This window comes from Nuphar pumila, chromosome 5 (genome assembly GCF_984573655.1).
Source record: "Nuphar pumila chromosome 5, dmNupPumi1.hap1.1, whole genome shotgun sequence".
NCBI classification, from domain to species: domain Eukaryota; kingdom Viridiplantae; phylum Streptophyta; class Magnoliopsida; order Nymphaeales; family Nymphaeaceae; genus Nuphar; species Nuphar pumila.
The window spans coordinates 124,285,167-124,312,671 of NC_143253.1; the positions used below are offsets into that span (position 1 = coordinate 124,285,167).

The 27,505-nt window shown below is 35.6% G+C and overlaps 1 protein-coding gene across 4 annotated transcripts in view; it reads left to right on the plus strand.

Moving 5' to 3' along the window:
• Positions 1-1,121: 1,121 nt before the first annotated feature.
• The window catches only part of LOC149838524 (inorganic pyrophosphatase TTM2-like), a 56,274-nt gene continuing 29,890 nt past the window's right edge, over positions 1,122-27,505 (plus strand). For 2 of the 4 annotated variants that reach the window (XM_090007715.1, XM_090007716.1), the window contains exons 1-6: positions 1,122-1,292; positions 16,813-17,127; positions 19,416-19,530; positions 19,641-19,836; positions 19,967-20,080; positions 20,207-20,380. In XM_090007715.1, the coding sequence (XP_089863841.1) occupies positions 1,229-1,292; positions 16,813-17,127; positions 19,416-19,530; positions 19,641-19,836; positions 19,967-20,080; positions 20,207-20,380 (978 nt within the window). In that variant the 5' untranslated portion in view covers positions 1,122-1,228. Of the gene's footprint in view, positions 1,293-16,747; positions 17,128-19,415; positions 19,531-19,640; positions 19,837-19,966; positions 20,081-20,206; positions 20,381-27,505 lie in introns of all 4 variants that reach the window. The other 2 variants (XM_090007717.1, XM_090007718.1) reach the window with 2 other exon arrangements.

Genomic DNA, 27,505 nt, shown 5'->3' on the forward strand with positions numbered 1-27,505 from the left:
TATGGGATGGTCAAGGATTGGAGGAGAACAATTGGTTGTAGATTTTGAACATTTCTTTGGTTGGAAAGTCCTCTTTCCTTGTATATAAATAAATAAATATGTATATAATGATAATAAAACCCAATATTTGAACTATTACATTTAATCGAATACTTTATCTGATTGCATGCAATACTGGCCTCATGCATAAAATGACCCTTTTGTGTTTTATCAACCTTTTGTGTTTTATCAAAAGACTCATATTATCTCATCATACGTTATATTTTTAAGCAATCAAGAGTAAACTTTTCGGTTATTATTGTTATTATTATTATTTACTAATGAAAGGTTACTCGGCTGATTTTAGGACTAAGCATTAGGGATGACAGTAGATCGGGGCTGGCGCCGGGGTGAGGGACAAGGTCTCCACCCCTTCCTCATCCCAAAAATTTGCCCTTCATCCCCGCCTTCATTCCCACACGAGTTTTTGATTTTAACCTTCATCCCGAGTTTATTTATTCTCTGATTCATCTCCTTCATCCCCAAATCCAAACGGGGCAAGGTGGATCCAGCCCCGTTTCTTCAATTCTTTCACGATTGCCGTCTTCAAGCCATTAGAGGAAGGAGACGAGACAAATGGAAGCTCGCATGGCTCGTTAGAGAAAGAAAAGAAAAGAGATTCGATAAAGGATTTTATGTTAGAGTTATATATATATATATATATATATATATATATATATATATATATATATATATATATATATATATATAATAGTAATTTTCTTAAAAAAAAATCAAGAGAGGAGAGGGGCGAGGCAGGGTGGGGGCAAGATTAAGTCATCTCCGCATAGGTTTTGACCTCCATTCCATTTCATGTCTTCCATCCCCGGTCCAAAAGGGACGAGGCGGGGCGGAGCCCGTTCTCCCCGTGTCCTCTGCCATCCTTAACCAAATGTCGCTTTGAAATAATAACTTATAAAGCAGAGGCTGCTAAATTATAAATCCGTTATCTGCTTTTAATAAACAGCTGATAACTTGGGTGCTTTTTCGTAAATCTCCCACAGGATGCGAAACAATATAACATGGGGCGTGTCTTTATTGAGTGATCACCTTACGCGCCATAACGCTCGCGCTCTAACGAATATTGCAATCTGTTGCTTTGGGAGAGATCCCTGTCCATTTCTTCTTCTTCTTCTTGAGTTCCCCGTTCATCCCTCTGCCTCTTTCTAGGGTTTCTTGATGACCCCTTATGTTTACCAACTCCAGGGAATCGAGCCCTTCGTTGCCGCTTTCTCCACCAACAAAGAAGGAAGGTTTTGCTCTTCGACCCTCTGTTTTTATTGTTCTCTTTTTGTTGTACCTTGGAATTTGATTAAACATTCCTTCGCTATTTTTCTTTCTTTGGTTCTTTTGAAGATGAGTATGTCTTTGGTTGGTTTGTTCGTTGCGCTTGGAATCATGGCTTGTTCTTTCTTTTGATGCGTTGGTTTTGTTTGGGTTATCAGTTGGGAGGTGTGGAGATTGGTGATGCGGGTAAGCTTCAAAATGAGTTGTTTGGATCGTGTTTTGATGTTGGTTTGGTTGTTTGATTGGCTGTGTTGTTGTTTGACGCTGAATTGTGTGAATGGTGAAGAGAATCGATGAAATTGGACGGATTGGAAGCTTGGGTTGTGGATCTTACTCATGGGTGGGCTCTTCAATTTTGGCTTTGGAAGCATTCGCGGCATTGGACTTTGGAGTTTTGGGGAAGGAACAGTTTTTTGATGTCGTTTGGTGTTTCCCTCGCCGTTGATTGTGAGGTTTTAAGGGAAAAGACTGAATTGGAGGCTGTGAATGTGATATTTTCCGAGTGCGTGAATCTTCTAGGTTGAGGACTTTACGCAGTTGTTTTGAGCATTGGCTGTGGAGGAGTTCTCCATGAACTCATTGGATGGTTGTTGCCATAGAAAACAACTGCATAAGTTTCTTCTTTTATCCATTGTTAGATGTTCGTTCACTTTCAATATATACTCTTCCAGATCCACTGAATGCTTATTTTTTTATCTGATTTCTACGTGGGATCTTGAAATAACTAATCTTATGAGAATGACATTTTGTGACAGCAAGGGTTTGTTTTAATGAGACTGGGCACCCTCCACTGAAGCTAGGTTCCTATAAACGTGCTCATAGAAGCAGTGGCTGTGCCTTCTTTTTTTTAATTAAAAAGTAATTTTGGTTTTAAACTAGCCCAACATCTAAGCACCTTAATGGCATTTGGGATTGAAAGCTAACAAAAGTGGAAACGTGGGTATACCGCATTTTTGAGCAAGCATAGGTTTGGCAGTGCAGAAGATTTATCCCATGTATATATATATCCCATTCTAGTTTCATGAGATTTTCATAAAGTGGTATTAAAGGTGTTGCATCATAATTTTGTAAAATAAATATATTAGCGATTTTCAGTGAATCCGTGTTTCCCATTTAAATGACTTCCTATTTATTTATGTTTTTTATGCCTTAAAATTTCTTTTCACTTATTATATCAAATATAAAAAAATACTGCTACTTTTCATTTATCTCTCTTTTCTGTTCAAGTTTCCTTATTTCACTATTTCTGAGATATTCCCAAAATTTCTCAAGAAAAAATGAGTACTTGAAAGTCTATTGAGAATTGCCAATATTGATGTATGAACCTATCCTTTCCATCTAGGGGCAATAATTTCCACAATTAAACACACATGGCTTACTTTGTCAATGAAAGGGAAACTCAAGATACCTTAAGTCTTGAACTTTTTGGAGATTTAGAAATTTCATATTTCTCAAAATCTTTAACAGTTCTATTGTTTTGAGATTTTTCTAGAGAATTTATATCAACTTCTCCTTATCCCTTGCATATAGACGCCAACATTTCCACAATTAAACAACTACACCTTACTTTGTTAATAAAAAGATCTGAAGATATCCTAAATCTTGAACTATTTTATGTTTAGAAATGTCACTTTTCCCAAAATACCCACTACTGTTATTTCAAGATTTTTTGGAGAACTCTCTCTCTCTCTCTCTTCCTGAATGCCTCCAAACAATTTGCTTTTTGTATTCATTAATGTAATCTGTAATCTAGCATTTGATGCCTTCCACACATAACACCTTCAGGTTTCTAGCAAGCACACCGCTTTCACATTAGTCTTGCATAAGATGTATATTCACATGTGCACTATTCTTTGAGGTAACAAAGATATCTTGGACTGTAAAATATATGGGCAAGCTGCACATTTGTTATTTTTTCATTACGATTGATGAACAGCATTAAGGTTAGTTTAGGTGCAAAGAGTTGTGTGGGTGTATGTGTTTGTTTTTGTGGAAAATAGTTATGCCTTGGGCACTGTGAAAATCTCTACAAAAAGAGATTTTGTGTATAAACACAATGCTAGAAGTACGAAGTGCACAAAGGCACAAGGGAGAACTCTCACAAGTGCACGAATACAAATGCACAAGAACATAACAAATATCAAGCTTCAATATATTGGGTCCCAAGAGGGGCTTTACAAAAAGCATAAGTTACAAGGGGGTAACACCCCATATTTATAATACAAGGGAGAGGGGGAATGAGGGAGTCGTTAGGCTCCCAACGGCTCTAAATAGAGTCGTTGGGGGTCCAACGACTCTCTCTTGCTTTATGCTTTTTGACTTTGGTCAAAAAAGCATAAAGCCTAATATGTCCAAAAAGAAACTTAAAAAGTAAAAAAGTAAAAGAAACCTAACTTAGTTAAATAAACTAACCTAATCCTTGTGAAAATATCCCAAAAGGGATAATGTGCATAGAAAGCACAACCACCACAAAGGGAAATGTGCACAAAGGCACAAGAACACTTAGAACAAGATGTACTCAAGGTACAAAAAGAGAACACAAATGCAAAAATATAAAGAATTTTAATGAACAATGGAGAACAATGCTCCAAGCATTGAATAACATTTAAGAAGGGGGTTCACCCCTATTTATAATAAGAGAGAACCTTGGAGGGGCTCCCACTAGACGTTGGAGCCCCTCCAACGTCTAGTTTGGACCCCCTCCAAGTTGACTTAGTCAACAAAGAAAAGAAAGAAAGAAAGAAAAAGAAAAAGAAAAGAAAGAAAAAGGAAAAAGAAAAAAGAAAAAAAGAAAGTTACAAACATATACACTAATGTGGATATGTGTAAAAAGAGGAAAAGACAGAAATACCCCTGGGGGGTTTACATGATGGAAAAATAATATATATATATATAATGATAGATACATATACATATATGTATGATATATGTATATGTATCTTTCTTTATATATATAAAAATATATGTGTACAATAAAACAAGATACAATTTAACACCCTCCCTCAAATTTAGGGCGCAATGACCGAGAGTTTGTCGAGAAGAAAGTTGAATATTGGTGAGCAAAGCGCTTTGGTGAAGAAGTCTGTCAACTGATATTCTGAGGTAACGTAAGGAAGATCTATAACTTTTTGCAAATATGCTTCTCTAACATAGTGGCAGTCCATCTCAATATGCTTTGTGCGTTCATGAAATGTGTGATTTTTAGCAATGTAGATTGCGCTCTTACTATCACAACATAACTTTGTGGGTCCTTGGACTTGAATCCCCATGTCTTGTAGCAGTTGATGAATCCACACAATTTCCATGGTTGTTGAGGCCATGGCTCGATATTCTGCTTCTGTGGATGATAGAGACACCTTCTGTTGTTTCTTGCATCTCCATGAGATCAGAGATTCACCTAAAAATATATACAAACCTGTAGTGGAGTGATGATTATTTGGATCACCTCCATAATCAAAGTGAGTATAGACAATTAAATTTAACTCAGAAGATGAGAAAAAAAAACTCCCTTATTTAAAGTTTCCTTTATGTATCTGACAATGCGTAGAACGACGCTCATATGGACGGATGCAAGAGCATGCTGGAATTGGCTTGCAGTGTGCACGGCGTGTGAGATGTCTGTCCTTATGATGCTAAGGTACATTAGGTACCCCACAAGTTGCCGGTAGGGAGTGGGATCCTCCAAAAGTATCCCATCATCGATCTTCATTTTTTATCCCACAATTCAGGGGTCTCACAGTTTTTTTCATCAGTAATACCTGATCTGTCAAGAATCTCACATGCAAGTTTAGTTTGAGACAAAAAATAGCCTCTATGAGAGTAGGCTACCTCGATACCAAGAAAGTATGTCAGATATCCCAAGTCTGACATTTCAAACCTTTCTTTTAAAGTGTTTTTAATACTTTTGATGCTCTTTATGACACTACCTGTTATCAACATATCATCAACATACAACAGTAAAATCACAATACCTGCATCAAACTTTTTAACAAACAGAGCAGTGTCAGTATAGCATGATGTAAAACCATCTTAAACCATTACTTCATTAAATCGATCATACCAAGCCTTAGGAGCTTGTTTTAAACCATAAAGCGCTTTTTGCAAGCGAAGAACTTTTTCCTTTGGCACGACCATGCCGTCCCCATTTAAAAAAGCATTTTTAACATCCATTTGGTAAATGTTTCATTTTTTAATAGATGCAATGGTGATCAAACATCTTACAGTAACCATTCGTGCAACAGGGGCAAAGGTTTATTCGTAATCAATACCGTATTCTTGACTTTATCCTTTTGCGATAAGGCGGGCTTTATATCTTTCAAGAGTGCCATCACTCTTGGTTTTGACTTTTAAAACCCATCTACATCCTATTGTTTTCTTTTTTTTGGAAGATATTAGAAGACCCAAGTTTTGGCTTTGACGAGGGCTCTAAGTTCATTGTCCATGGCATCCCTCCACTCTATCATTTCCTTAGCTTCTTCAAAATTTCTAGGTTCTTGATATGAGTGAATGGCACTAAGACATACCCTATGTTTTGGAGAAAAAGACTCGTAGGATATAAATCTAGAAGGATTTTTCCTAAATCTTTCAGTTCTTTGAGAGTGGTTGGCAAGTTCACTAGGGTCACTATATTTCTCCATCGCACTTTTAAAAGTACTTTTATCTCTATGTTTTTAGGTAATTGGTTTAACAATCATTTCTTCTTCATGTTGGATGGGTTGAGGAATACTTTCACTTATATCCTCATTCTCATTTGATTCATCATCGCTAAAAAGGTCATCATTTCTATATAATAGTTCAAACAAGAAAGAGTAATAAGCATTATCTTCATGAGTTTTGTGTTCTTCAAAACCACTCATGTTTTCTAAAAAGGTTACGTTTCTTGAGACATATAGTTTAACATTTTTAATATCATAACACCTAAAACCTTTTTGTATTTTCGAAAATCCTAAAAACGCACAAGGAATAGCTTTAGGAGATAGTTTATCATTTTTGTCGGTGAGGACAAAACATTTACAACAAAAAATTCTTAACCTATTGTAATCGGGTTCTTTTTTATACAAGGTTTCATATGGAGATATTTGATTCAAATTTTTGGATGAAAGTTGGTTTATGAGGTAAACCGATGCAAGAGCCGCTTCGGCCCAAAATCTTTTTGGAATTTTTTGAGAAATGAGCAAAGTCCTTGTAGTTTCTATTATATGCCTATGTTTTTGTTTGGCTAACCCATTTTGTTGAGGTGTTTTGGGGCAAGACCTTTGATGAACAATCCCATTATTTTCAATATAACTTTTGAAATCATTTGAGAGATATTCTCTCTTGGAATCGGTTCTAAGAATTTGTAATTTACTATTGAATTGATTTTATATCATCATATGAAAGACCTTAAAAGGAATGTTTGTAGAGCAGGTAGTTAAAGAAGCTGATTGGTGTCTCGAGGAGGATTCAGAATCAATGTGGAATAAAATAGCGGGTGGCATGAGAAAGGTGGCTAAGGAGGTATTGGGTGAGTCTAAAGGCGGTGCATCGCTAGGTAAGGATACATCGTGGTGGAACGAGGATGTCAAATTAGCTATTAAGGTTAAAAGAGAGTATTATAGAAATCTAAGTAAGAGTCATGATAATGAGAATTTGAAGAAGTATATGATAGCAAAGAAGGAAGCTAAAAAAGTAGTTCAGAACGCGAGGGATAAGGTATATAAGGAGGTTTATGACAAGTTGGATACCAAAGAGGGCGAGAAGGATATTTATAGGCTTGCAAAGATGAGAGATAGGAAATCAAGGGATCTGGGTATGGTTAGATGTATCAAAGATGAAACACAACGAGTTTTAGTCAAAGATGAGGTGATTAAGGAGAGATGGAAATATTATTTTGATAAGCTATTTAATGAAAGTCATGCTCAGGATCTTGGAGACTTCTCCATTCCTTTTCATGAGATGAATCGTGACTTCATGCGCAAGATTCAACAGAAAGAAATTGCAGAGGCTTTGAAGAAAATGAAATTAAGAAGGGCAGTTGGCCCAAATGGTATACCTATCAAGGCTTGGAAATGCTTGTGAGAGAAAGGTTTAAAATGGTTGACAAATCTTTTTAACAAGATTTGACGGACAAATAAGATACCTAATGAGTGGAGAAAGAGTACTTTGGTGCCTCTATATAAGAATAAGGGTGATATACAAGATTGCACAAACTATCGTGGTATAAAACTCATGAGTCATACTATGAAACTTTGGGAGAGGGTGATCGAGTCTTGGTTGAGGAAGGTTGTCATGATATCGGAGAATCAATTTGGTTTTATGCCTGGAAGATCAACTATGGAAGCTATACATCTTCTTAGACAACTTATTGAGAGAAATAGAGAGAGGAACAAAGATTTGCATATGGTTTTTATTGATTTGGAAAAGGTATACGATAGAGTGCCTAGGGACGTTCTCTGGTGGACAATGATGAAGAAAGGTGTTTCTCTCAAGTACATTAGTATAATTAAAGATATGTATGAAGGAGTAGTAACCAATGTTCGCACTTGTGGAGGGGTGACAACCAATTTTCTTATAACGGTTGGGTTACATCAAGGATCTGCATTAAGCCCTTTCCTATTTGCTATATTGATGGACGAGCTTACGAGATCAATTCAAGAAAATGTGCCGTGGTGTATGTTGTTTGCTGATGATATTGTTTTGATTGATGAGTCTAGAGCTGGGGTTAATGCTAAGTTAGAATTATGGAGACAGACATTGGAAGCAAGAGGTTTTAAGTTGAGTAAGAGTAAGACAGAATACATGGAATGTCGGTTTAGTAAGCAACAAAGTAGTGATGGGAGTGTAGTGAAGCTTGGTGAGCAAGAAATACCGGTGGATGATTGTTTCAAATATTTGGGATCTATCATTCAAAAGTATGGAGAAATTGATGGAGATGTAAATCATAGGATAAAGGTTGGGTGGATGAAATGGAAAAGTGCAACTGGAGTGTTGTGCGATCGTAGAATGCCATTGTGGTTGAAGGGAAAGTTTTATAGGACGACTATTAGGCCCGCTTTACTATATGGTACGGAATGTTGGGTTGCCAAGAGACATCATATTCAAAAAATGAGTGTAGCTGAGATGCGTATGCTGAGATGGATGTGTTGAAATACAATAAAAGATAAGATTCAGAATGAGGAGATACGTAAGAAGGTAGGCTTTGTACCCATTGAAAATAAGATGAGAGAGAATCGTTTAGGGTGGTTTGGACATATTCGGCGAAGGCCTAATGATGCACCAGTTAGAAGGATGGAGAAATGGGAAAATATATTAGTTAAAAGAGGTTGGGGTAGGCCTAGGAAGACATGGATGGAGGTGATAGGAAAGGATATGAATGCTTTGAACCTCACCGAGGACATGCCATTAGATAGAAATGATTGGAGGAGAAGGATTCATGTGGAAGACCCAGAATGATTTTCTTTTTTGGTTCAAATCGCTGACCTCAATTGTTTTGGGATGAAGGTGTAGTTGTTGTTGTATATGAAAGACCTTAAAAGTAGAGAAAATGTCATGTTTATGTTTGAGGAAGTATATCCAACTATATCTTGAAAAATCATCAATATAAATAACATAATACAAAAACCCTCCCTTAGACACTACGGGTGTCGGTCCCCAAACATCCGAATGCACAATTTCAAAAGGCTTAGTTGAAAACATAATTCTTTGTCCAAAAGGTAAGCTTCTCATTTTACCAAGAATTAAATCATCACAATTGAAGTTGTCTTTACATAAAGTTTTAGCAAAATGTAAATAAGAAAGCTTGACAATATTTGGATGTCCAAAGCGTTTGTGCCAAACATTTATATCTTTATGTGGGGCAACATTACAAAAAGAGGGTTTTGAAATTTAAAGAAATTTCATAAGATGATCTCCCTTCCTAGAGCCTTCCCCAATCAACTTCTCGGACCGACGATCATGTATCCAACATTTATTTGATGAGAATTTGATATCACACCCATGATCCGATAGTTGAGAGATGAAAAACAAATTTAAATTTAGTTTTGGGCTAAATCTAACTTTAGGAATAAAAAAACCTTGTCTTTCAAAATCACCAATTCCTTTTATTTCAAGAGAAGCCCCATCCGCGGTAGAGACAAAAGAAGGTGACAATTTTTTTGAGTATTTAGAAAGTCCAAAAACATTTGGAGTCATATGAAAGGATGCACCCGAGTCTAAGAGCCAAAGAGTCTTACCGGGAGGAGAGAAGGTGGTCATGGCGGCTCCGGAAACGGATCCCTTGAGGAGAGGTTAAAGAGCTTCCATGATTTGATTTAGAGACAAAGTAGCATTGTTGGAAGTTGATGGTCCTTCCTCCTTGGTTGGTTGGAAAGTTGTAGACATAGCCACTATCTTTTTTCATTTAGGGCATACTGGTTTAATGTGTCCCGGTTCTTTGCAAAAGTGACATATGATTTTACTATGATCTCTTCTTCCATAATGCCCACCATTTTCTCTTCCTCCTTGATTTTTGTTGAAATGAGGGGGTTTATAAGTTTTAACATTATTGCCCGATCTTGAGACGGCATAAGCACCCTCATCCTCATCCTTAGAGGGAACGACCAACACACTTAGATTGGTTTTATTCATCCTCAATCTAGTTTCTTCTCCACTTAGTTTGGTAAGTACATCTTCCAACAGAGGAGAAGAGAAAGAAGACAAGAGGGAGGATCTAGTTTGTTCAAACTTGGGTCTAAGCCCATTTAAAAAGTTGAAGAAATGATCCTCTTCTAATTGTTTGGCCCTCAATTCAATAGCCTCTCTACTCCATTTAGGTTCTTGGAGAGCAAGTTCATCCCAAATAGTGGATAGCTCAGCAAAATATTCTCTAACGGACATTTCTCCTTGTTGAAGAGTTAAAGCCTTCTTTTGGAGATAGTATTTATGGGACAAGTCTCTTGAAGTATACATTCTTTCAAGATACTCCCATACTTAAAAGGCTTTTTTGAACTTCAAAATATTGGCATTTATTTTCGTTTCAACGGAAGAAAAGAACTATGAAAAAATTTTGTAGTTCTTCATCTCCCATTCTTCATGCTTTTTGTTGTATTCTTCAAAGGCTTTTTCTCTCTCTTCACCATCAAGAACTTTGATTTCACCCCTCTCAATAATGGTGATCTTAGGTTCGGGTTTGAGAATGGTTCCTTTGACGTATCCCCAAAGACCTTTCCCCTTAATGTGAGCCTCCATATTCCCGACCCAAACATGGTAGTTGGAGCCATTTTTAAAACCAAGTGAAAAATGAGATTCTTTTTCACCCATTAGAGAGAGAAGAGTGGAGAAAAAAATATGTATCACTAAGGATCTTCAAATCTTGACATAAAAAACTTCCAAAATATTGAAGGAAGAGAAGCCCCCACGTCTTTCACCAAGACACCAAAGGCACACTTTTTGAGGCACTTGCAAATGAATAACACGATCTTCAAGCTTTAACCTTGTTCTGATACCATGTGAAAATATCTCAAAAGGGATAATGTGTATAGAAAGCACAACCACTGCAAAGGGAAATGTGCACAAAGGCACAAGAACACAAATGCAAAAATATAAAGAATTTTATTGAACAATGGAGAACAATGCTCCAAGCATTGAATAATATTTAAGAAGGGGGTTCAACCCTATTTATAAGAAGAGAGAACCTTGGAGGGGCTCCCACTAGACGTTGGAGCCCCTCCAACGGTTAGAAATCTAACCGTTGGAGGGGTCCAACGTCTAGTTTGGACCCCCCTCCAAGTTGACTTAGTCAACAAAGAAAAGAAAGAAAGAAAGAAAAAGGAAAAGAAAAAGAAAAGGAAAAGAAAGAAAAAGAAAAAAGAAAGTTACAAACATATACACTAATGTGGATATGCATAAAAAGAGGAAAAGATAGAAATACCCCTGGGGGGTTTATATGATGGAAAAATAATATATATATATATATAACGATAGATACATATACATATATGTATAGGTATCTCTCTTTATATATATATATATATATATAAATATGTGTACAATAAAACGAGATATAATTCAACTAACTAAACTATAAAAATAAACTAAAACTATGAGATTACATATTAAATTATGTTACATTATTTAACACCCCCTCAAACTTAGAGTGACATAACCGAAAGTTTGCCAAGAAGGAAGTTAAATCTTGGAGAACACAACGCTTTGGTGAAGAAGTCTGTCAGTTGGTATTCTGATGTAACATATGGAAGGTTTATGGTTTTTCTTAAGTATTCTTCACGAACATAGTGGCAATCCATCTCAATGTGCTTAGTACACTCATGAAATGTGTGATTTTTGGCAATGTAAATTGCACTTTTATTATCACAACATAGTTTTGTGGGCCCTTGAACTTGAATATTCATATCTTCCAGCAAGCTGTGAATCCAAACAATCTCTATGGTAGTAGATGTCATGACTCTATATTCGGCTTTTGTGGATAAGAGTGAGACCTTCTGTTGTTTCTTGCATCTCCAAGAGAATTAAAGATTCCCCTAAAAAATGCAAAAACCAGTGGTGGAGTGACGGTTATTCGGGTCACCTCCCCAATCAGAGTCAGTATAAAAAATTAAACTTAATTCAGAAGTGGAAGATAAAAATACTCCCTTGTTTATTGTACCCTTCATGTATCTGATGATACGAAGAATGGCGCTCATATGAACTATAGTAGGTGCATGTTGAAATTGACTAACAACATGTACTGCATGAGAAATATCAAGCCTAGTAATGCTGAGATACGTTAGGGATCCAACTAATTGCCTATAAGGTGTGGGATCTTTTAGAAGAATCCCATCGTCAATCTTCATCTTCGAACCCACTATTTCAGGAGTTTCACAGACCTTGTCATATGTGATTCCTGATTTATCAAGGATCTCACAAGCAAGTTTAGTTTGAGACTGAAAGTAGCCTCTGTGAGAATAGGCAACCTCAATTCCCAAAAAATATATCAGAAATTCAAGTCTGACGTTTCAAATTTTGAAGTCAAGATAGATTTAATACTCTTGATTCCTTTTGTATCATCACCTCTTATTAACATATTATCAACATATAATAGTAATATAACAATCGCTGCATCAGATTTTTTAACAAGCAATGCAGTGTCAGTATAGCATGAAGAGAAACCATTTTCAGTCATTACATTGTTAAACCTATCGTGCCAAGCTTTGGGAGCTTGTTTCAAGCCATAAAAAGCTTTATAAAGCTGAAAATTTTTAGTTTTAGGAGTTTTCATACTAGGTGGAGCATCCATGTAGACTTCATTAAGATCACCATTTAAAAATGCATTTTTGACATCCATTTGGTAAATATTCTATTTTCTAATAAAAGCAATGTTGATGAGACATCTGACAGTAACCATACGAGCTACTGGAGCAAATGTCTCTTCATAGTCAATCTCGTATTCTTGACTATACCCTTTAGCTACTAGACGAGCTTTATACCTCTCAAGAGATCCATCGCTCTTGGTTTTGACTTTGAACACCCATCAGCATCTTATAGTTTTCTTTCCACTGGGAAGCGTTTGAAATTTCCAAGTGTTGGCTTTCCTAAGCACTTTGAGTTCACTCAACATGACTTCTCTCCATTCAATACACCGTTTGATATCTTCAAATTTTTTCGGTTCAAAATATGAGTGAATGGTACTTAAGCAAGCTCGATATTTAGGAGAAAAAAAATCAAAGGATACAAATCTAGAGGGAGTTCTTCTAGTTCTCTCGGTTCTTCTAGGGTTTGAATCATGTGTGAAAATAGATTCACTAGGTTCATTATATTGCTCAATAGCACTTTTAAAGGTGCGTCTATCTCTATGAGTATAGGTGATAGGGTCTCTAGTTATGTGTTCTTCTTGAGAGGTAGTAGGGTTAGAGTTATTGTTGATTTCAACCACTTCATTGTCACTGTTACATGTTGATTCATCATCGCTAGAGATATCATCATCTTTAGATAAAAGATAAAAAAGAAAGGAATAGTCAGCATTTTCTAAATGCGATTCATTCTTTTCAAAACCACTATCATTTTTCAAAAATGTTACATTCCTTGAGACATATAACTTATCATTTTTAGTATCATAACATCGAAACCCTTTTTGGGTTTCAGAATAACCAAGAAAAGCACACGGTATGCTTTTGGTGAGAGTTTATCATTTTTATCTGTAAGGACAAAGCACTTATAACAAAAAACTCTCAATCTATTATAATCGGGTTCTTTTTCATATAGAGTTTCAAAAGAAGAGATTTTATCTAAATTTTTGGATGGAAGATGATTAATAAGATAAACGGAAGCAAGAGCGGCCTCGGCCCAAATTTTTTTTGGAATACTTTGGAAAATAAGAAGGGTTCTAGTGGTTTCAATGATATGCCTATGCTTCCTTTCGGCCAAACCATTTTGTTGTGGGATCTTAGGACACGACCTTTGATGGACAGTACCATAGTCTTCAAGGTATTTCTTAAATTCATTAGATAGATATTCACCTTCGGAATCGGTCCTAAATATCTTTAAATTACTATTAAATTAATTTTTGATCAACATATGATATGATTTAAAACATATAAAGACTTCATGCTTATGTTTGAGAAAATATATCCAACAAAATTGTGAAAAGTCATCCACAAAAATCACACAATAGGAAAAACCTCCCTTGGATATAATGGGTGCCGGTCCCCAAACATCCGAATAAACAATTTCAAAAGGTTTAGTAGTAAACATAGATCTTTGTTCAAAAGGCATACTTCTCATTTTTCCAAGAATGCAATCATTACAAGAGAAAATACTTTTACAAAGATTTTTAGCAAAGTCCAAATAGGACAACTTGGTAATATTGGGATGACCAAGTCTTTTGTGCCAAACATTTATGTCTTTATGTTGGGCCACATTACAAAAGGGGTTTTTAGGAATTTGAAGAGAGTCCACGTAGTATAAGTCTCTCTTTCTAGAGCCTTCCCCAATCAACCTCTCGGACCGGTGATCCTGTATTAAACATTTATTAGATGGGAATTAAATGTCATACCCAAGGTCCGAGAGTTGAGAGACGGAAAGTAAGTTCAAATTCAATTTTGGTATAAAACTAATTTTAGGAATAAAGAAGTTTTGGGTTTTAAAATTTCCAATTCCCTTAATTTCAAGAGAAATGCCATCCGTGGTTAAAACAAAAGATGGAGACGAACTTTCAAAATATTCAGAAAGAGAGAAAATGTTTGGAAACATATTAAACGAAGCACCGGAATCTAAAAGCCAAGAAGTTTTACCTGGAGGAGAAGTAGACATGGCGCCACCGGAAATAGCTTCCTTAAGAAGGGGTTGAAGAGCTTCCACAATTTGATTTAGAGATATAGCTCCATTTGTAGATTCCTCTTTTTGTGGTTGAGATGTGGTGGTCATTGCTAGTAATTTCTTCCATTTAAGACAAACCAGTTTGATATGACTCGGCTCTTTGCAAAAGTAACACACAATTTTGCTATAGTCTCTCATTCCGCCTTGACCACCTTGATTTTGGACTTTAAAATGATGAGGTTTATATGTCCTCAAGTTGTTTTCGGGCCTAGAAACGACATTTGCTCTATCACACTCATCTTGATTTGTGGGCATTGCAAGAATACTTGGATTTTGCTTGCTAATCCACATACGAGTTTCCTCTTCACTTAATTTGGTAATGACGTCTTCAAGAGAGGGAGAGGTGAAGGAGGATAGGAGAGACAATCTAATTTGCTCAAACTCGAGCCTTAGCCCATTCAAAAAGTTGAAAAATCGATCTTCTTCTAGTTGTTTATAACGAAGCTTTATGGCTTTTCCACTCCACTTAGGTTCGAGCATAACAAACTCATCCCAAATGGAAGAGAGTTTGACAAAATATTCTCTTATAGTCATCTCCCCTTGAAGAAGGCTTAGCGCCCTCTTTTGGAGGTAATACTTATGGGACAAGTCTCTAGAAGTGTACATCTTCTCAAGATACTCCCACGCTTAAGAAGCCTTTTTAAACTTTATAATATTGGCATTGATTCTGGTCTCAACGGAGGAGAAGATCCACGACAAAATCTTGAAGTTCTTCATTTTTCACTCATGTTTTTACTCATTAGAGAGATAAGATGAGAGAAAAAAATACGTACTGCAATGAGATTTTAAATCTTACTTGTAGTAATCTTCTAAAATATTGGATGAAGAGAAGTCTTTGCGCCAATCACAAGAAAGTTGAAGGCACACTTTTCGAGGCACTTGATATTGTGAAGAACCGTAAGATTTTCTTTCCCCAAGCAACCTTGCTCTGATACCATGTGAAAGTCTCTACAAAAAAAGATTGTGTATAAACACATTGCTAGAAGTACAAAGTGCACAAAGGCACAAGGGAGAACTCTCACAAGTGCACAAAGGCACGGATACAAATGCACAAGAATATAAAAAATATCAAGCTTTAATATATCGGCTCCCAAGAGGGGCTTTACAAAAAGCATAAGTTACAATGGGGTAACACCCCATATTTATAATACAAGGGAGAGGGAATGAGGGAGTCGTTGGGCTCCCAACGGCTATAAATAGAGCCGTAGGGGGTCCAACGACTCTCTCTTGCTTTATTCTTTTGACTTTGGTCAAAAAAGCATAAAGCCTAATATGTCCAAAAAGAAACTTAAAAAGTTAAAAAAGTAAAAGAAACCTAACTTAGTTAAATAAACTAACCTAATCCTGACTAAACTATAAAAGTAAACTAAAACTATGAGATTACATATTAAATTATGTTACATTATTTGACAGGCACATCATCATGGGCAATGACTTCTGCTGCTCATGTTTAGACCGCTTTTATGTATAATGATCATGAAAAGGTCCATTGCATCTGCAAACACATTTTATGCAAGGTAGAGTTTGAATTGGATAACCGCCTTTTGCATTATATATTCCATATGTGATATTGGGAAAGAATCATGGCTGTTATGTGTGAAGTACAACTGACATGAGTTTCATTGGAGATCTTTTATTTTCTTAAAAAGTCCAAGGTGTTTAATTCTGGACAACATTCTCAATCTTACTAGATTATGATCCATCCTTGGCAGAGGAGTTAGAGAATGGAATGGCTTGACTCCTTAGAGACACACAATGGCAGAACAGGTTCCCCTCCCCTCCCCCCCCCCCCCCCCCCCCTCCTTCATGCATGCTTAAGTTGGAGTGAAGAAAGAAAAGAGAAAAATGGAGAACAAGAAAGACTTTCTTGCTTTCCAACAAAAGAGACAACAGTTACTCTCCATTATTATTGTTGTTTCTGTTTTTTTGGTTATTTTGTTTTTGTTATTATTGTTCTTATTTAATCTGTTAAAAAATAATGTGCTGGATTTCATTTTCTTCTGACATTTACCTGACATGATTGTTATCTCACTTGTGTTTTTGTTAACTTAAACATTTCTCTTTATTCAGTTCAAAATTTGTCTAATTTCAGGTATCTTCACTTCATAAATAAAAGGTAAACACTGTCAGCTTATATTGAGCCTTTGCCAATGGCAGAAGACGAACCTCAGCGAAGGTCAGGTCTGTTAAGAGATCAGGTGCAGTTAGTAAAGAGGAAAGATAACGATCGTTGTGAAATAGCTCCCATACCAGATCAACTGTCATTTGAGAAAGGCTTCTTCATAGTGATCCGTGCATGCCAGTTATTGGCTCAAAAGAATGACGGTATCATACTAGTAGGAGTTGCTGGATCATCGGGGTCTGGGAAAACTGCTTTCACTGAAAAAATGCTCAATTTTATGCCCAGCATTGTTGTTATATCAATGGATAATTACAACGATGCAAGTCGTATTATTGATGGAAACTTTGATGGTAATCTCTACCTTCAGCATAAATCTCTTGTATTTGCATTCACATTTGGTTTAAACTTGCTTCCGGCTTGATTAAGTGATGTATTCTTTATTTGTGGTCAAAGATTTAAAAAAACTTGTAATGGCAACTTGTTCTGATCTGATGCTATTGATTGGTAGCCTAAATGGTTTTTTAAATAGCTTGTCCTTTAATGGGCACATTCTTTATGTTTGTATGCCAAAACTTTATGACAAGGCAAGGTTTAATATGTAAAATTTTACATAAACAAAAAATATGCTAAAGGATTTAGATCAGTTCATCTTAGACAGTGACATATATATGAATGCTGAATTAAGAAGATGAGAAGACAAATGATCTTGAAAATTTTGAATACATTTAATATAACATATTATCATTCAGGCGATGATTCAATATTATATTGCTCAGTATAATTAGCATATATTTTGTGACAGTTCATTCATCCTTTTAAGGGTCCTGTTATTAAACACATATTTGCTATTTGTTTTTATTTTTCAAGGTCTCCTCCATTCTTTTGATTTAATATATCAAAGGTGCCTTGTCCTGCGATCTCAATAACTGAAAATTTTAATGTAAAGGCTATAATCTCTTATTGGGCTTTGGGGAATACTCACAAATTCCATTCACTGGATATGGTCACCTAACTGTTCCTATCACATGCTTATAGATTTGGATATAAATGTTCAGGAAACTTTTACCTAATCAATCCTGCACTATGTAGATGAAAGTAACCAACCAAGCATGAACATTCATAGGGAAAAACATGGGTTTCTTTCCCTTTGTGCATCACACAATGATGATTAGGTCGGTACAAATAGAAAATTGATCTGTACATGTTCCTATGGATAAGGCCACCTTTGAACACTAGATCTGCTAAAATTTCTATTTACTTTATCTGAAGCTCTGAAGCTTAAATTGGAGCAGAAGTGACCAAAAGTCCTTTTTGCCCTAGCATTGTTGGATTTGATAAGTCCATAGGGCCTCATTGACTAGTGAGCAAATCAGACCTGGTGGTTATAATATCGTTCAGAAAAATATGTAAAAGGAAACTAGAAGCGAATAGCATGGAATTGAGAAATATAAATGAATTAATTAATAGATGCTTACTCTCATTATGTGCCTTTTCCTACAAGCATTTAATCTACATTCACATTCATGGCAATTGGATATAAGTCTAGATGTATTTGAATTCCTTTTTATTTGTCTAAGTATATAGTAAAAACTGTTAAAATGTATGCATTTAGGCATTCCTGTATGGTATTATATATATATATATACATATACATATATATATATATTAACATAACCCTCAGGGGTATTTTTGTCTTTTTTATCATATGTACTTAGCACAGTCCAGTAGGGACTTTTCTCCTTTTTATTTTTTTACTTTTTATATTTTTCACTTTTTTGACTTTTGACCATGGACTAAACTGTCCACCTTTTAGGACTGTTGGGACTCTCCCCAACGGTCACATTTGTGACCGTTGGGGAGCTCCCAACAGCTCTATTGAGCTCCCCTTTGTGTATAAATAAGGGACCTTGTCCTCTCTTGTATCTATGGTTCTTTAGAGTTTTTTCTCGATAAACTATATTATTTTTGTTATGTTCTTTTGTGCTTCTTGTGCTATTGTGCATAGACACCTTGTGACTTTATGTATCTTGCCCATTAGTGGCTTGTTATTGCGTGTTTAGGGATATCCCTTGTGATTCCTCATTTCATTACAAGAACCAGGTCCAAGCCTGGCCAAAAGGGCCAGGCTACAGGCATTTGGGCCATCTGGCAATGTCAGGTATGGTCTTTTTGCGAGTATATATTAAATGCAGCACAGCACCCCACCAGGGTTGGCCTAACCTCTAATCTATCCTAAGACTAACAAATTTCAAAGCCATTTTGTTAGACTAGGTGACCAGAGTTATCACCTGAATGTCATGGCTGTAGATGAAGCAACAACTTTGCATTTTTTTTTGCTGGGGTTGCTTGCTGCTCTTGAGCATTACCAGTGCTAACATGACAAATCTGAATATGTACATAGATATTTTTATTTATCCCAGTACTCTGACCTTTGTTACTGGAACCTTTAGATGCTCTTGATTGAAACAAGCCTGCTTTCGTTTTTCTTTTTTGGTTTATCTCTTTCCTGTCCTTTTCTCATTTAACATATTATTCAACCTGATATTCTCCTTTTCCTTTTATGTTAGACAAAGTTGTCTTGCATTGTTTCTTCTGGCTAAGGTTTTTTGGTCATTTTGTATCTGCAATATTGGAACAGATCCACGGTTGACAGATTATGATACTTTGCTTAATAATATTCATGGCTTGAAAGAAGGCAAGTCTGTTCAGGTACCGATTTATGATTATCAACTGAGCTGTCGAACAGGGTACAGGTTAGAACCCACTCTTACTTTCTGTGCATTTTATGTCATAGAGAAAAATTACAACGGTACAAATTAATTGATTGTAATTGGTGTTTTTAATGTTGGGATATATCTGTTAGGACCATTGAAGTTCCCACGTCCCGAGTTGTGATTATTGAAGGCATCTATGCTTTAAGTGAAAAAGTCTGCCCTTTCCTTGACCTTCGAGTATCAATTACTGGTGGTGTGCACTTTGATCTTGTAAAGAGGGTTCTGCGAGACATAGAACGTGCTGGCCAAGAGCCAGAAGAGATAATCCACCAGATATCTGAAACGGTTTTCTTCACCCTTCCCATGTTTATTGTCCTTGTGCTTATGCTTCCTATGAATTACATAGTATTTGAAATTAGTTAGTGACTAGTCCTGGGGTTTCCAGGTCTTGATTTTTTCTCATTATGTATCCTAGGTGTATCCAATGTATAAAGCTTTTATTGAGCCAGATCTGCAAACGGCACATATAAAAATAGTCAATAAGTTCAACCCTTTCACAGGATTCCAGAACCCTACCTATATACTAAAGGTCAAATATTTTCTCTTAGACTTTATTAGTTAACTTCACCTTCTGCTGAATCTTAGAAGTTTCATTATCAGGTGAGATTTTACTAGTACATGGAAGTCTAAATGATACCGCTTTGTGTTATTGTAGTCACTAAAAGCTTTGACTGTGGAGGAAATCAAGGCTATCATGCTACATCAACATACAGAAACCATGGAGGAGACCTATGACATATATCTTCTTCCTCCAGGTGAAGATCCAGAAGCTTGCCAGTCATACTTGAGGATGCGGAATAGGGATGGAAAATACAATCTCATGTTTGAGGTCTGTTCTTGTGGTGAACTCTATTTTTGCTTTAGATCACTGGGTTATAGCATACTTATGCACTCACTATGCAGGTCGACCCACAGGCAGTGATGCTTTAATTTGATTTATATGCCAGATCATGTCTACATCCACAACTCATTTCTATATTTTTTTAGCCCATCCTTGTTTTAATAAACAAGAGCAATACTGACCTTACAATTACAGATAATACTGCATGAGTCTGTCCTGGTACCAAGTTTTCATTTCTGGAGTAGTTTTATTCAAGGCTGCTCTGCATTTTGAAAAATTCATGGTGATTGTGTTTATCTGATTTTCCCTGTGCGCACGTGTAGATGTGCGTAGTTTTTTGTGTTTTAATGGATGTACATGTGCATGTATTTTTGAAAGTTTGATAACTGTCGTACCAAAGTTTTGATAAGCAATACCAAATGCCATCAATTTGAAATTTTTATATATTGGAACTGTAAGATTCTACTTCATGTTCCACTTATTACACCACTTGCTTGGGTTGAGCACTTTGCATCTAAAGTTTCTCCTTTGGAGAATGACAATTACTGTAGTCCATTTCAGGCCAAATAATAATCTGGAAGAGAAAATTAAAAACCATGTCTGATACTAAATTGACCATGATGATTGCATCCAACGACTTAATCTGCTTCAGCCAAAGAAATGTTTTGTCCTAAAATGCCTTCAAATTAGTGATGTCAGGCTCAGGTTATGATTAGATGTCTGACCAAGTTGGAATCTATTTGGTTGGATTTGGTAAAGAAAATCACTTCTGATCGATAATTGGATATAGATTCAATTGAGTGTCTCTTGGAAGCAAAGAAAGAAACAAGAAAAACCATATTTTTATTAATAACGGTCACATATAGTGGAAGTTGGAAGTCGAGATATCCTCCAATATCAACAAGCAATGAAGCTAAATAAATATCCCGCCAGTTTTTTCTTTTTTTAGCCACGGCAAGTTTGTCCCCTCCCACCTTGCCTTGACATGCATAGACACATTATCCATGATTAGTTTATGCATATATGCATGTGAGCTAGATCCATCTGAAGCTCCTTGAGAGTATGGTTATTTATCTCATTCCAAATGGGCTGCCAAGTTACCAACAACTTGTAATGAAGTATGTGGAAATACAAAACAATAGTCTCTAAGGGCTTACAAGAATATAAACACAAAGTGTACATGCACAAGTCCACTAACGGGGCAATACAAAGAGCCAACATAGGCAATACAAACAGCCAATATGAGCAATACAATGCACTAAGGCACAAGAGCAAGAACAACAATAAAAATAATAAGTTAATAACATTGTATTCATAATAAACTTACAAAGGAGTTAGAATGCTTAGAAGCGCATTAATCATACAAAGGGGACTAGCCCCTATTTATAATACATGAAAGAAGAAGAAGAAATGGGGGCAGCCCAACTAGTCGTTGGGCTAGCCCCCAATGGTTATATTTATGACCATTGGGAGCAGCCCAACAACTAGTTGGGCTGTCCCAACAGCCATATTACAAATATTATAAAAAAACAAAAATAAAGAAAAAGAAAATAAAAAAAATGCAAAGTCAGCCCCTACTAAGCTGACACCTATTACAATGTGAAAAAACTGAAATATCCCTGATGGATATTTCAGTTTACATAAATAACAGAATATGTATATATATATGTAAAGAGTCTTACACACAATCAAGTTTGCAAACAACTTGACAAAACATACATTCACCCAATATGGTAAACCAAAATAGCATACAAAATGCTCCACCGCACAAACATAAGAATAGTGCATAAATGCACTCGAATCTGAATATGTGAGGGGTAAAACCCTCTACCCTTAAATTACATTACAATGGGCAGCATGCCCTTATTTATAGAGAGATTACATGAGAAGAGCTATTGGAATAGCTGTTGGGCTACTCCCAACAGCTCTAATTAGAGCTGTTGGGAGTGGCCCAACAGCTCTAGTCAAACAGTCAACATTTTGACTGTTTGACAGAACCTGACAAAAAGACTGTTTGACTGTTTTGACAGCCCAACAGCTCTAGTCAATTATGACTGTTGACAAAAAGACAAAAAAACATAAAAAAATAAGAAATAAATAAAATTACAAAAATAAATAAATAAAAAAGTATTACAAGAATATATGTACATACTTTAAATATATAGTTAAATACATATACATACTCTTGTATTACGAAGAGTATGTATATATATATATATATATTCAAGTATATACATATATATGTTATTTTCTAACAGTCTCCCTCAAACTTATGGTGAAATCACTGAAAGTTTGTCAAGTAAAAAGTTGAATCTTGGTGAGCACATTGCTTTGGTAAAGAAGTCAGCAAGTTGATATTCTGATGTCACATAGGGAAGATCAATAGTCTTCTTCAAATATTCTTCACGAACAAAATGACAATCCATCTCTATATGCTTAGTTCTTTCATGAAACATATGATTTCGAGCAATGTATATCGAACTCTTATTGTCACAACACAATCTTGGAGGATTCTGAAGGTGAATCCCCGTATCTGAAGTCAGTTGTTTGAGCCACACGACTTCCATAGTAGTAGTTGTCATTGCTCTATATTCATCTTCTGTAGATGATAATGACACATTTTGTTGTTTCTTACACCTCCATGAAATCAAGGATTCACCTAGAAATACACAAAAACCAGTTGTTGAGCGTCTGTTATTTGGATCCCCTCCTCAATCAACATCAGAATATGTAATAAGGTCTAATGAGGAAGATGAGGATAGAAAAACTCCCTTATTTATAATGCCTCTGATGTATTTAATAATTCTTATGACTGCACTCATATGAGCTGATGTTAGAACATGTTGAAATTGACTGGTTATAATGTACAACATGCGCTATGTCTGGTCTTGTAATACTTAAATACATAAGAGATCCCACTAACTGTCTGAAGGGAGTTAGATTGTCCAAAGGAACTCCATCATCGGCTCACATTTTCATTCCGACAATCTCTGGAGTATCAACAACTTTATCATCTGAAAGTCCTGACCTGTCAATAATATCTGAAGCAAACTTTGTTTGTGACAATATGTATCCTCTGTTAGAGTATGAAACTTTTATACCAAGAAGGTATGTTAGAAATCCAAGATCTGTCATTTCAAAGATTTTTTCAAAAACTGTTTTACTTTCTTGATTCCCTCTTTGTCACTACCTGTAATCAACATATCATCAACATATAAAAGTAAAATTATAATACCTGCAAAAGAGTTCTTGATAAACAAAGCTGTATCATTATAGCATGGTTTAAAACCATACCTTGTAATAACATTATTAAAAGTATCAAACCAAGCTTTAGGTGCTTGTTTGAGGCCATACAATGCCTTTTTTAATTTAAGCACTTTACCTGAAGAAATTATTAATCCAGGTGAAATATCTATATATACTTCCTCATTGAGATTCCTATTTAAAAATGCATTTTTAACATTCATTTGAAATATATTCCAATTTTTAATAACTGAAATAGCTACAAGCATTCGAACAGTGGTCATTCTGGCAACATGAGCAAAAGTTTCTTCATAATCTACTCCGTATTCTTGATAATATCATTTGGCAATTAGCCTGGCTTTATGCCTTTCCAAAGATCCATCACATTTGTTTTTTACTTTAAAAACTCATATGCAACCTATTGTCTTCTTTCCTATGGGTAAATCCAGAATTTCTCAAGTATTAACATCTTTAAGAGCTTCTAATTCTATGCGCATAGCTTTTATCCATTCGGGTAAATTTTTTGTTTCATTGTAACATGCGGGTTCAAAATATGAATGGATAGCTATAAGACATGCTCTATGTTTAGGAGAGAATGAATCATAGGACACAAACTTATTTGGGATTCTTGAGGTTCGTTCAGATGTACGAATAGTGGTTTGTTCTTAAGGAATTTCTGATGCTTCATGATTACTTTGATTTACACTTTCATTGGATGCATTTCGATTTCTTCTAGTGTATACTATTGGTTCAACTGTTGTTCTATTTTCAATAGGAGGTTCTACATAAATATTTTCATCATTAGACAATAGTTTGAACAAGAAAGAATAATCAGAGTTTATGTCTTCCGACATGTTTTCTTCAAATCCACTTTCATTTTAAACAAAATTAACATTCCTTGAAATGAGAAGTTTATCATTTTTGGTATTATAACATTTAAATCATTTTTGTGTTTCTGAATAACTAATGAACGCACAGGGGATAGCTTTAGAAGATAGTTTATCTCCTTTATCATTCAAAACATAACATTTACAACCAAAGATTCTCAGCCTTTGATAGTCAGGTTGATATTTGAATAATTTTTCAAAAGGAATTTCATTAGATAAAGTTTTGGAAGGCATCCTATTTATAAGATATACTAAGGTTTGAAATGAAATGGGGATCTTCGAAACACGAGCTTAGATTAACAAGGGCAAGTGTCAAGAATGACACTAAAGCATAACCCTTAAAAAGGGTATAACTGGAAACAAAATAAAAATAAAAATGTATTCTTTATTGATATGAAAAATCAATTGCTTAAGAAGCATTGAAGTCAAATACAAGAGGGGTTGCACCCCTTTATATACACAACTGAAAGAGTACTCAATAGAGCTGTTGGGCACAGTCCAACAGCTCTATTTAGAGCTGTTGGAATGTGTCAGTCCAACAGCTCTTGGACTGTGTCAGTCCAACAGCTCTATTGATAGTCAAGTCTGGACAGGACTTGACTAGCAACAGTCATTCTAGTTTAAACTGAACTAGATGACATAAAGACAAAAAATAAAAATAAAGGAAAAAAATTACAGAAAAGAAAGAAATGAAAAATGTATTTATATATATAATAATATAATATTATTATATATACATATATGTACATTTTTACATTTTAACACTCCCCCTCAAACTTACGGTACAATGAGCGAAAGTTTGTCTAAGAGAAAGTGAAATCGGGGAGCAACGAGAGGCTTTGTAAAGAAGTCTGCTAACTGATATTCTGAAGTGACATATGGCAGATCAATTATCCCGTGTAGATATTCCTCTCTGACGTAGTGACAATCAATTTCGATGTGTTTGGTGCGTTCGTGGAATGTTTTGTTTCTGGCAATGTAGATCGCACTTTTGTTGTCACAACACATTTGTGAAGCCTTTGTTGCTTCAGCTCCCATGTCAGCAAGCAGTCGTCGGAGCCAAACTACTTCCATGGTCGTGGTTGCCATGGCTCTGTATTCAGCTTCGGTGGATGAGAGATATACCTTCTGCTGCTTTTTACACCTCCACGAGATTAATGATTCCCCTAAAAAGACACAAAAGCCAGTGGTTGAGTGTCTGTTATTGGGATCACCTCCCCAATCAGCATCAGTATATGCAATTAAATCAAGAGAAGAGGAGGAAGATAAGAAAAGTCCTCGTGAAATAGAGGACTTGATGTATCTGATAATACGCATGACTGCTCCCATATGAATAGAAGTAGGAGCATGTTGAAATTGACTTGCTGTATGAACAACATGTGCTATATCTGGTCTGGTAATGGATAGATAGGAAAGTGCCCCGACAAGCTGTCTGTAAGGAGTAGGGTCTGCAAGAAGTTCTCCATCATCAATCTTCATTTTAACATTAACAACTTCTGGAGTGTCAACTTTCTTATCATCAGTAATACCAGACCTGAAAACAATATCAAAAACAAATTTAGTCTGAGATAATAAATATCCTCTAGGAGAATAAGCAACTTCAATGCCTAAAAAATATCTCAACAAGCCCAAATCAGTCATTTCAAAATGAGATTTAAGAAGTGTTTTGATTGTTTCAACTCCCTGTTTATCGCTTCCGGTGATAATCATATCATCTACATAGAGAAGAAGCACAATGATCCCTGCATCAGAATTCTTAATAAACAAAGCAGTGTCAGTTAAACAGAATTGAAAACCAATATCAATCATAACACGACTAAACCTATCATACCAAGCTTTTGGTGCTTGTTTAAGTCTATAAAGAGATTTTTCTAAGCGAAGGACTTTACCCTTAGGAATACTTAGACCAGGAGGGGGTTCCATATATACTTCTTCAACTAGCTTTCCATTTAAAAAAACATTTTTGACATCCATTTAAATAATAGACCATTTTTTGATAGAAGCTAAGGCAATTAAGGTTCGGACAATAGTCATACGAGCCACCAGAGCAAAGGTTTCTTCATAATCAATCCCATATTCTTGGGCATAACCTTTGGCTACTAAACGGGCTTTATATCTTTCAAGAGTACCATCACTCTTGGTTTTAATTTTATAAACCCATCGACATCCTATAGTTTTCTTCCCTGGAGGAAGATCTTGAATATTCCATGTAGAAGCCTTTTCAAGTGCATCTAATTCAGCTTTCATGGCTTCTATCCATTTGATATTATTTTTTGCTTGAAAATATGTGGATGGTTCTTCATATGAGTGAATTAATGCAATAACTGCCCTATATGTGGGTGAGAAAGACTCGTATGATACAAACTTTCCTGGAGGCCTCGAGATTCGGGATGATTGTCTAGTTGGAATGTTAGAATATTTCTCAAGTGCACATGGAGGATTAGACTCTTGTCGCCTGGAATATTGAATACTAGTATCTTTATGAACTTCTTCATTTTCAACATTAAGATCAATAATTCTTTGATCATCATCAAAGTTACAGTCAAGGTCATATTCATCAGATGTTGATGTTAGATCTAGCAAAAAGGAGTACTCAGTGACGTCTTTTAATTTTCTAAAATCAAAGAAGCTCTCCTTTTCAAGAAAGGAAACATTTCTAGACAATATAGTTTATTATTTTTGAAGTCAAAACATCTATAACCTTTCTGGTTTTCAGCATATCCTAAAAAGGCACAGGGAATCACACGAGAGGAATGTTTATCATTTTTGTCAGTAAATATGAAACATTTGCACCCAAATATTCTTAGTCTAGAGTAGTCTGGAGAAATGTTCATAAGTTTTTCAATGGGAGTGATATTTTGTAACGAAGAAGATGGCATCCTATTAATGAGATAGGTGGCAGTTAAGGCAACTTCTGCCCAAAAATCTTTCGGGACTTGATTTGCTATTAATAAAGTCCTAGTGGTTTATATAATATGGCGAT